Here is a 12,017-nt window from a genome sequence, read left to right on the forward strand (position 1 = left end):
CAGTTCTTCACCATGAGGTCATGACCCCATGTGGTGTCGCCAGGTAAGTTTTACAAACTGTTAAAGTAGGGTTCCACACACATAAAGTGTAACAAAACTGGTTTTCCACATGCCATAATTTTATTAGCTTGGGCTATTTTAGTTTAAAGTTTTGTTTTCTTAAAAAAGCTATACAATGGATTGGCAGGGTGTGATACTGTACCAGTGGTTCCAGAGTAGCTGGACCCAACACAACCCTGGCCAGGATAAAGAGGTGGTAATAATGGAATATACACTATATATACAAAAGTATGTGGACACTGCTTCTAATTATTGAGAACAGGGGTTTCAGCCACAACTAACTGCTAACGTGTATATAGTCAATTTTGTGGAAAACCCTTTCCGCTTCCAGCACAGCTGTGTACCCTGTGCACAAAGTTGGCTCTGTGACGAAATGCCCATAGTTTGGAACATGGGATAAGCCATAACATTAAAACCACCTCCTGGTTTCTACACACACTGTCCATTTTATCAGCTCCACTTTCCATATAGAAGCACTTTGTAATTCTACAATTACTGACTGTAGTCCATCAGTTACTCTACATACCTTTTTAGCCACCTTTCACCTTGTTCTTCAATGGTCAGGACAACTACAGAGTAAGTATTATTTAGATGGTGGATCATTCTCAGCACTGCAGTTACACTGACATGGTGGTGGTGTGTTAGTGTGTGTTGTGCTGGTATAAGTGGATCAGACACAGCAGCGCTGCTGGAGTTTTAAAATACCGTGTCCACTCACTGTCCACTCTATTAGACACTTCTACCTAGTTGGTCCACCTTGTAGATGTAAAGTCAGAGACGTTCGCTCATCTATTGCTGCTGTTTGAGTTGGTCATCTTCTAGACCTTCATCAGCGATCACAGGACGCTGCCCACGGGGTGCGGTTGGCTGGATATTTTTGGTTGGTGGACTATTCTCAGTCCAACAGTAAAAATGAGGTGTTTAAAAAGTAAGTAATTGTAGAACTACTAAGTGCTTTTATTTGGTAAATGGAGCTGATAAAATGGACAGTGAGTGTAGAATCAAGGAGGTGGTCATAATGTTACGCCTTATCGGTGTATATAGTAAGGATTGCATTACTTGTCATTCATTTGCCCTAAGAGTGCTTTATTCCTTACATCACGTACAGTGTAAAAGGTTTTTACTGTTATAAAAACAGTTTTGTTCCTTCTTGCTGAATATGATAAATAAACGTGAATTTTTATTCATTATCGTTTAGCTTTTCTCTTTTGACCACAGATTGTAGAATACACAATTTGTCAAGTGTACCAAAGGTCAGTTGCAAAATGACTGACAGCAAAATGAGCTAATGACGTTACCGCACAGCGACAAAGGGGCGGGGCTAGTTAAGACCGACTAAACATTGGGAGGCGCGCTGTCATAGGAACTCAGTGTGGTGTAGCACGCGCTTAACGGACGCACGTTGTTGAGGTAAAAGCTAACTATGCTATTGCTAACTAACTAACTAACAAACAAACAACAATGTATGTACATTGTTTCAGATCGATCGTTTTGCTTTAATTGTATTGGATCTATATCATTACGACTTGTAGCTCGGTGAATTATCACTGAAGGACTTCGTGATGGCTAGTCGTGCCATATGTTAGCTCACACTGCTATGTCGTAATCTATTACCTCGCCTAGCTTTTAGCCTGGAGGTTCAGGGCAGCTTTTACTAACTGTGCTATTGTGCTGTGTTGGTTTGTTCCAGATCCCCGGTTGTGAGGGCTTCTCGAAGTTTCTCTTCAGGGTTCAATACTCTGCATTACAGAAACAGAGAACTGCTTAGCGTTCTATTACAACGCATTGCTGCATCCTACTGCTACTGTATACTCATACCAAACACTTCACTACAGCTCAGGCCGAGCAGCGGTGGGTTTATGTCTTTGTTTTACCAAAACGGAGAATATTTGGACGACAGGAGCTGCGGATGGGAAAGGTAAAAATAACTTTTTTTTTTTTTTTTTAAATGACTTGTTTTTTGTAGTACGTTTTTCCATTTGCGTTTTCTGCTATATAGACGAACCAATAAGGGGTTCAAAATGGCGCCTACCTTAAATAGCTGCGAGTCAATTTAGGAGTCGATTCTTTCATTTTACGCATTGTTTCAGCAGAGCCGATTCTACAGCTTCGGCTCACTTAATAAATAATCTAAGTTTGCTTGCTATGTAACATTTTTTTGTTCTAACTATCTCCGTGTAATATATAAAATTATGATCTGATTTGTCTTTGTAGTTCATGTACATTCATGATTTGCTGCAGATGTTTTTACCCCGGTAGCCTGTGATGCATGAAGATGCGGCTGTACTTTGCGCTAAAGGCCTGTTAACAGTTTGCTAGTACATTACATGATGATGCACCAGCTGTGCTCTGTGTTTGCACAGCAAACCATGATTTGGTAAATTACACCTTAGCAAATAAACAAGAACAGTAGAGATTTAGATAGTTATTACTTGAATGGACTGCAGCAACTACAGTATTCCATCTATAATACTTAGAATTCGCTTTATATTATATTATTCGTGTAATGTTCTGACCTGAATTTAATTAAGATAAAGTTACTAAATGGAATAGCTACCGTTGATAGCCATCAGTTTAGTACAAGCACTAACTAAAAGTGCTAATCATAAGTAATGGAGATGCAATCGCTATATTAAAGATTTTTTCTACTGACAACATTAGTGTGGTTATTATAAGATTAACAGAGTTTTAACTTTACACTTATCAAAATGCAAATCATCCACATTATTGTTAAAAAACAAGCCTATACAATAAACTCATGTGCAGACTTGTACATGTGGTCAGACTCAACAGATGGTGAACAGCTTTGTGATGTAAATGTTTAATGGATCCATTTTTCATGATTTAAGTGAAATGAATCCATATAATTCTCTGTGGTTAAAACAACTTGCTATCTAAATTAGTTTGTACACACAGCAGGCGCATGCCGAGTGTGGTTGAGTCTGAACTCGATAGCTTTTTTTCACTAGCTCTGCCTTAAGTTTGAATGAAGCTGTTGGAAATGAATTAAAATGACTAACTTCTAACGGACATTAGTCAAACAGTGACTTATTTGTTGGTTATTGGTTAACTAGTTATTCATTTACAGAGTTCAGAGGTGCTTTACTCAATTATTACAAATCACCTATTCAGTTACAAAACAACATTCAGGGCTGTTAAAGTGGCACAGCGGTAAAACCACACGCTGGAACCAGAGCTGGGATTGTATCGAATCTCACCTCTGCCTGCCGTCTAAGGCTGAGCAGCCACATGAACAACGATTGGCCTGTTGTTCAGATATGGGTGGGACTAAGCTCGATAGGGTCTCTCTCCCATGACTGGTGCAATTATGACCTCTGCTGGCTGATTGATGGTGCCTGCACAGAGATGAGAAAAGAGTGCTCTCAGGGTGTGTCTCTCTGTACACAACGCTGAGCTGCACTGCACTCGTCAAAGTGTAGGTGATAAGATGCATACGGCATGCTGCCCACGTGTCAGAGGGGGGTGTAAGGTAGCTTTGTTCTCCTTAATTAGAGCAGGGATCGACATTGGTGGAGAGGAAGCATGCCGCAATTGGGCAATTGGACGCGCTAAAAGGGAGAATAAAGGGAAGAAAAATGCATAAACAAAATAATAAAAATAAAAAAAACAACATTCAGTTGTTTTAAGCTTTTCATGACTATTTTAAGGTAACCACAGTTAATTGTAAGGTTCCACTACCCTACATTTTTACTGCATTGATAAACAAATTCATCATTAATTACTTTGTTAATGTAACCAAAATATTATATTTTTATTTTTGTTAAGTCATTTAAATAGTATTTAAAACTATTTGCAACTGTTTAAAAAACAGTTCTATTTGCTGTTAACCATTTTATAGTGACAAACTAAACTCTCCAGATTATCCATCGCTGGTGCAGGTGCCTCAGACAACAGAGCCCACAGTTGTGCTACAACAGTGAATTGTCAACCTTTTCCCCTTCCCAAACAGGGAATTGCTTGTGGGTGCCCCGCTTTTGCCTGGCGGGCTAGTGCATTAGTCATCTGTGGCATCTGCGCCCTTGAATGCTAAGCTTAAGCTAAGAAAAAAGCTGTACAGTTAGTGATTATAGCTAATTATTTTCCAGGCAAAGTTTGTTAAACATACTCAGTCTACATGTGTGGTCAGAAATAAGCAACAAATGAAAGCTTCATGTTTTTGTTTTACCCATGTATGTTAAACATTTCAAAATGACAAAAGAATAAATTTCTTTATAATCCAAAATGATCACTTGAGTTTCATTAGTGTGGAAAGAGTTCTGAGTGTTTGGACCCCAGCAAACTACAGTGAGAGCCAGTGATTAAATGGTTATGAATTTACACAGACATGCTCCAAAGTCTTGTAGAAAACTTTCCAGAAGAGTGTAGGCTTTTTAGAGCTGCAGAGGTGGTGGTCAGGTGTCTACAGACTTGGCCCTATATGGTAGCTTTTGCATAACCTTTACCTTCAGTAAATGAAATAATTTTATGTGACAGATGTGTGAAGATAGAGGAAATTAAGAAAAGGGCCAAATATAAATATATTTTATGGCCTTGTTTGTTGTGTACTCTGCTTATTCACTTTTCTTCTTTACTTTTGTTTTACAGAGCTGTTGGACAGCTGTTGAAACCTGTGTGTGGGGAACTTAGTCAGCAAGCTTGCAGCTTGGAGCCTCAGTGGCAATACCATTTACATGTCAGAGACAGATTCTTCTTGGAGTCGTTTATGTCATCCCCTCCTATCCAGAAATACAACCCCAAAAATTGTCAATTCAAGATTTTTTCATCTCTCTGATAAACCCTACAGCAAGCCAAAATGTCGGTCAATGTCAACCGCAGTGTCACCGACCAGTTCTACCGGTATAAGATGCCTCGTTTGATTGCTAAGGTGGGTGTTTTGGCCAGTTCAGGTATATAGTGCAGCCTCATCCTGCTTTGAGCTGCTTGATTGAAATTTTGTACCAAGGTTAGCCATTGTTGGTTGGGTAAATTTAGACATGACACTTTTTAAACACAATTTGAATTTGAAGCATCTTTGTGAAATGTATCTAACAATATTTTTCCTATTAGGTTGAAGGCAAAGGAAATGGGATCAAGACTGTTCTTGTCAACATGGTTGATGTTGCCAAAGCACTGAACAGGCCTCCAACCTGTGAGTTTTGCTTACACAATGACACAAACATCCAGCTCCAGTAAGATGTTGCTTTTTAAAAGTTGTAATATTATCTTCTAGATCCCACCAAGTTCTTTGGATGCGAGTTGGGAGCCCAGACCCAATTCGATGCCAAGAACGACCGCTACATTGTCAACGGGTCTCATGAGGCAAACAAACTGCAAGACATGTTGGATGGATTCATTCGCAAGTTTATTCTGTGTCCTGAGTGTGACAATCCAGAAACCGATTTGGTTAGTATGCCCATATCTTACTTTGATAGGTTTAGAGACTTTTTTTATGTTAAGTATCTGGGTCACTAGTAAACATGTTTGATTGGTTTCAAAGCCCATTGTTTGAGCTCAGTCCGAGCCGGTGAACTTTGTGCCTTTTGTATTTGTTTTGTAAGCTTGCATTTGTTGCTAAATGTGCTGGTTTTGTGAGGTCGTCAGGACCATTTGTCAACACTCGTTCTTCTTTCTTTTTTTAAATTTTGTTCATAAAAACTGAATGTCGTCATGGTCAGATTTAAGAGAACTAAGCAGTTTTGCTGAGTTTCATGGAAAGCTCTTAAATGCAGTGAATCACAAAATGCTTGGGTGAAAGCAGGCTAAATTCTTTTTTTTCCTTGTATTATAATAATAATATGCATATGTTGTATGAATCAGTCCTTTAGTGTGTCTGTGATGTGCTTTGTCACATCTAGTCTGTAGCTGTTACTGTGACAATGTACATTCCCACTTATTAACACTATATATTTGTATTGGTCTCATGATGTTATGCAGCATGTTAACGCCAAAAAGCAGACCATCGGAAACTCCTGCAAGGCCTGTGGATATCGAGGCATGCTGGACACCAGACACAAACTTTGCACCTTTATTCTCAAAAATCCACCTGGTGAGTTAAGAAGAACATTAAATTCTTAATTGGTGTCGAGTCAAATAGAATAGAATGCCTTTATTTGTAATTTATACATATACAGGTGTGTACAGTACAACGAAATTCTTTTTTCACATATCCCAGCTCGTTTGGAAGCTGGGGTCAGAGAGCAGGGTCAGCCATTGTATAGCACCCCTGGAGCTGTGGCTGTGTGGCAGAGCAAAGATTCAAACCCTGAACTTTTAGATTGATGGCTCAAAGCTTTTCCCTCTAGGCTACCACTGTCCCTGAAATGAAGCAGGACCACTTTAATAATGCTGGATTAAAGGCTTTTCAGATGTTGCCCCAAAACATTCAGTTTTGTCTGTAGAATGTTAATAGAAAAATACAGTCCAAGTGTATTTGTACATTTCAGCCTTCTGTTTGAAAGAGAGGTGGGGTTCCCTCTCTAAAATAGCAGACTAGTCGTTGGATAGGTCAGAAGGTTTTACATGCCTGAATTGAAAAAGGAATTGTCTCGGCACACCTTTTGAGAAGAATCAACTTTATAATCCTGTAGTATAAGCTAATGAGCACCAAACTTAATAGCATAGATCTTTTCCTAACATTACCAACACCGTCCAAGTCATTTTAACCCACAAACTCTTTGGCTTGGGGTCTATGGAGGTGTGAGCAGCTTTAGTGGAAACTCGGAACACTATTTTTATATACAACAGTGGCGCTGGTATGACACTGGGGGAAGAAGGGAGTGTTTTCTGCTGCTGGTGAACTGCTGCAAGCTTGTGATAAGCCATTGCCTTTAAATGAGGAGCTGATTACAGCTCTGTCTACTACAGCAGAATCAGTTGTGCAGAAGCAGATAACGGCATGTTTTAGGCACATTTCACAACTTAAGATGGTTCTGGGTCACACTAGGTATGAATGTAGTTGCAATGCTTTGTGCATGTTTACATTCTAAATGACTAATGCATTAATACTAGGCATGTAAATTCAGATATTTTGCTTTTAATTATGAAAAGCACCTCATACTCACAGGCCATGGAACACCATACTAAAACTCAGTAGGACCAACTGTTGCTTTGTAAGCAGGCTGAATTTTTAATTAGACTATTTGTGACCTGGTCAGCATGTTGACAAGCGTGTCTGCTAGTTGACATTTGTTTTGGTAAACCAGTCAACTGGCTGCCTGACAAGATTGGTTTGAAAAAAAAAAGCAGTGTTCGAGACTAGTAGTCACAATGTCATAAGATTTAAAAAAAATTATTGACCAACTATAGCACAGCCGAGGATTCTCGCAGCCATTAAAAAGAAAATAGAAATGCCCCCTTAATATAAAGACAGGATACAGTGAGCAGACTCAGAACATAATACAGATCATGCCATAAAATGACACGCGTGTTAAACATGCTGTTAAAATCCAAACAAATCAAGCTACATTATACGTTGCGTGTTTGACTTGTGTAAACTATTTTCTATATACAAAATTTTGTATGTACTAGCACTATATAGTTTGGTTTTAGTTAATGGTTTGACTGCACACTTAGCTGTTTACTGTTCATATACTGACCCATATTGAACTAACAGCTAACCTGGTTCCTCCTGCTTTAGTATAATAGGGTCGACTGCCCTTAATGAGATTGCAGTTGTAGCTAGTATTACACAATGACTGCCTTAAACATCTTAATAGTAAGTTATCTGTGTATCTGTTTTCCTTTTCACAGGAACTGAGAATGAGAGTGGCTCTGTCAAGAAGGACAAAGAGAAGAAGAACCGCAAAAAAGACAAGGAGAATGGCTCAAGCAGTGGGGATGCTGATAAAAATAATGGCATCGATGCCCCTGATGCTGTGGTAATTACGGTCTTTCCTGACTGTCTAAAAATCTAAGCAGCTGGTTTTGTAGTCCTTGTTACTGGGGTGGTGTGATCATGTGGAATGATCCCATTTTTATATTGCACCAACATTTATGTTGAACTGATTACCTGACCTTTTAGGTGCTAAAATGCTTCCCATGTCATCCAACCAGAATGCTTTACAATCTTTGTATGATTTTGTGTGTGTAGGATGGAAACGACGATGATGAAGACTGGGCAGAAGAGACCACAGAGGAGGCCCAGCGGCGTCGCATGGAGGAGATCAGCGAGCACGCTAAGGGTCTCACCCTGAGTGATGACCTGGAGAAAACCGTGGAAGACAGGGTTAACATTTTCTACAGCTTTGTTAAGGTTGGTTTCATTTAGGGGGAAAAAAATCTAGTTTGGTGTCAGTCAATGCATCTGTGGTTTGCTCTTAGTTCCTGTGGTCTTTGTTGCTTGTTCTAATTGTACCTTTATGCACTTTCTAAAGCAAAAGAAGGAGCAGGGAGTGATCGACTCGGCTGATAAGGACATCCTGGCCGAAGCAGAGCGGCTGGAAGTGAGGGCCATGGGCCCACTGATCTTGAGTGAGCTGCTGTTTGATGAGAACATACGTGAGCAAATCAAGAAGTACAAGCGTCACTTTCTTCGAGTGAGTCCTGCCCTGGTTGTCCTTCTGATTTATTTGATCAGGGTAACGGAGCTTACAAGTCATGATGTATACCGTCACCTGACCGTGATAATTTGAGCTGAGAATTTCACGTTTTGCCACAATGGAATGGAAGATTTTTTACCATGCACTTTTAATAGGAAGTAACAGCTAATCAGTCATTTCACTACCTTATAAGCCAAATATTTCATGAGGATTTAGGGAAGTAATTGTCTTGTTTGGTAGGGTTACACAATAGATTTATTGTCAGCTGTTTAAACCTGCAGCAGATATAAAAGGCTGCCCTAGCATGTTATAATGGAAGGGCCGCTACTGTTGGTGACTGATACACTGTTCTTAGTACAGTAGGGTAGAGTTTTAAACTGGTCCATATTTGGGCAACACTAGAGAAGCATTTTATTTCTGTCGCACATTTAGCAGCCTATTTTAAAATGAACTCGCGGTGCTCAAGACTGCATCATTGCAATAAAGCCTAAATAAATTTTCTACAGTTGCTTATAGCAAAACAGTGCATAAAAATTTGTTTGACTTAAAAAAAGAAAATTCAAATCAGATGTGTTAATAGCACAACTTTAGGGTATTCCTGAAGCTCTATTTCAGTTTCCAGTTCATATTCCAGTTGTATGGACCCTACAAACATCTTCCCCTTTTTTTCTTGGTAAATGTTTTGCATGGTTTAAACATGTTATTGATTGGTAGTGTAATACTTAGAAAACAGTGAATCAAGTATTACACTACTAAGTGTGGTTACTGGGTAAATTACTACGTTTGTGATTGTTATGCAGCTTCATTAATGCCTACAGTGGCACAGTGCTAAGGTGCTTAACATGCTGAGGAAAATAACATTTTAGGTCCAGTTATTCCACAGCCATGTGTTCCACAACTGGTCCGCTCTCTGTGTGGAAAGATGCCATTCCTTTCTCCCTCATCAGAATGTGGCAGCAGTTCAAAAATATACAATGGCTGGCATTGTATGCCTTGGGTGAGGGATGCATTTGAGCCTTGTGTGACTAGGGAAGCCACAGCAATTTATGGTAAAATGGCCATGACGACCGGTAGAAAATTGAAAAAGCATGTAATAACACACACATTTTGTGCCGACTAGTTGTGGATTGCATATTTAGTCATGGCTGGTGAGATCTGTGTAGTGTCATGTGTTGTGCAAACAGCTAATACAGCTTTCTTTTGATATCAGTTCTGCCACAATGATAAGAAGTCTCAGAAGTACCTCCTGGGTGGATTTGAGTGTCTGGTAAAGCTCCATCATAGTCAGCTGCTGCCCCGTGTTGCCATCATTCTCAAAGACCTATATGATGCAGACCTGCTAGAGGAGGATGTCATACTTGCATGGGCTGAGAAGGTAAGATTAAAACACAAAAGTGGGCTTTTAAGTACAGTGTGTTACTGTGGTTACTGTTGACCTGTTTTTTTTGTTTGTTTTTTTCCCCCCTAGGGTTTTTGACATTTGTGACTAACTTGTAACACTTGTTGGCTATAAGCATGTTAGCTATATGTGACATGTATAGACTTTACATAGCTTCCCAAAACAATTGCTGCAAAAACCCTAAAAAGGTCTTTCCTACATTCCAGGTCTCCAAGAAGTATGTGTCCAAAGAACTGGCTAAGGAGATCCATGCTAAAGCTGAGCCCTTTGTGAAATGGCTGAAGGAGGCAGAGGAGGAGAGTGAGGGCAGTGAAGAAGAAGAAGAAGAGGAGGAGGAGGAAGATGAGAATGTGGAGGTAATAAATTTAAAGCTTACTGTTGGTCTTCCATTGAAGTATTGAGTAATTGGTGACATTTAATATTTACAATCTAACAAAAATAGACTTAAATGCTTGGTATTAAAAACAAAAAAACAAAAAGAGTAAAGCATGAGCACTGAACATACCAGACACACATGTACCCTAATCAAGGAAAGCACCAAAAGGTCAAACTTGCAATACCACACTAACCATGACTAACACAGCAGTGACCAAATTAAAATAAGTGCTAGCCAGGAAATGACTAATAAAGCTGCTGAACTGGTTAAATGTTATAATAAGCTTGGTGGAGACTGTTCAGCAGGTGTAATTAAATTTTATTATCAAAAAAATTGTACTCAAATTGGATTATTATGGTTGTGTTTTTCCACTGCGTTACATGTGGTTTATTGTAAACACAACCCCAAGACTGGGTTATTAGTGATTTAAGGTCTTGCTCCTGCAGATTGTCCCATCCTCCCTTAAACTAAGAGTCCAGCGGTGATGACGTTTAGACAGGTGATGTGAAATCACTGCCCAGATTTAAGGACACGTGTTTTGCATACTAAAATAATTTCCCCTGTTCTCTTTAGGTGGTGTATAGCTCCTCTGCTCGTGAGCTGAAGATGGAAACAACCAAACCAGAGAAATCTGAAAAAGAGGAGGAGGATATCGATATCGATGCCATTTAAAAATCAACATAAAGTAATGAAGCTGCCGCTCTGCATAGCTGCCGTCTGTTTAACCATTTCTGCTCGTCTCGGCTGTAGGCCTGTTACTGCATTGCTACAAAGCCTTATTTTAGTCACATCACGGTCACATTTGAGAAATTAACATTCTATTTATATGCTTGAAATGCTTTAGAGTATAGGGTACAAAATTCCTATTTTTCCCTTCCTTGTATTTTTGCGACTATTAAAGAATGTTTGCCAGTGAATGTGCTTGTGTGTTCTGTCTGATCCATTACCACTTTGAGGGTGTTGAGTAGTAGCTCTGTACAGTATTAACCTTTTCCTATCTTACACCCAGCCTGGCTGGCCTGGTCTGAAATGTCGTTGCAATCTCCCTACATATTTTTTTTCATAGGCCATTGCTGCTGGCCCATACCAATCAATAACGCAAATGACATCTACAAAAGTGGGTCCTCCCTGTTGCTATTTATAGATGGCCAATCTGTAATATCTTGGGATTTCTGTGGGTGGGTGTAAAATCTTGTGTACCTGTGTATATGATTTGACAAGAAAGGCTTGGTAAAGAACTGACTGGGTTTTTATGTACAGGGTGGGCCATTTATATGGATACACCTAAATAAAATGGGAATGGTTGGTGATATTAACTTCCTGTTTGTGGCACATTAGTATATGGGAGGGGGAAAACTTTTCAAGATGGGTGGTGACCATGGTGGCCAACTTTAGTTTTTTCAATGGGAAGAGGGTCATGTGACACATCAAACTTATTGAGAATTTCACAAGAAAAACAATGGTGTGCTTGGTTTTAACGTAACTTTATTCTTTCATGAGTTATTTACAAGTTTCTGACCACTTATAAAATGTGTTCAAAGTGCTGCCCATTGTGTTGGATTGTCAATGCAACCCTCTTCTCCCACTCTTCACACACTGATAGCAACACCGCAGAAGAAATGCTAGCACAGGCTTCCAGTATCCG

General features: G+C 39.5%; 1 protein-coding gene across 1 annotated transcript; it reads left to right on the forward strand.

Annotated features, from left to right (window-relative positions):
- The first annotated feature begins 1,419 nt into the window (after positions 1–1,419).
- On the forward strand, positions 1,420–11,289 carry eif5 (eukaryotic translation initiation factor 5). The gene is made up of 12 exons (XM_063002192.1): positions 1,420–1,470; positions 1,751–1,978; positions 4,666–4,945; positions 5,128–5,209; positions 5,291–5,463; positions 5,995–6,106; positions 7,810–7,937; positions 8,150–8,311; positions 8,433–8,594; positions 9,808–9,972; positions 10,203–10,352; positions 10,946–11,289. Exons 3-12 carry the CDS (start codon positions 4,874–4,876, stop codon positions 11,042–11,044), a joined length of 1,305 nt encoding a protein of 434 aa, XP_062858262.1. The 5' UTR covers positions 1,420–1,470; positions 1,751–1,978; positions 4,666–4,873; the 3' UTR covers positions 11,045–11,289.
- Positions 11,290–12,017: the final 728 nt, after the last annotated feature.

This window comes from Trichomycterus rosablanca, chromosome 9, assembly GCF_030014385.1.
Source record: "Trichomycterus rosablanca isolate fTriRos1 chromosome 9, fTriRos1.hap1, whole genome shotgun sequence".
NCBI classification, from domain to species: Eukaryota; Metazoa; Chordata; class Actinopteri; order Siluriformes; family Trichomycteridae; genus Trichomycterus; species Trichomycterus rosablanca.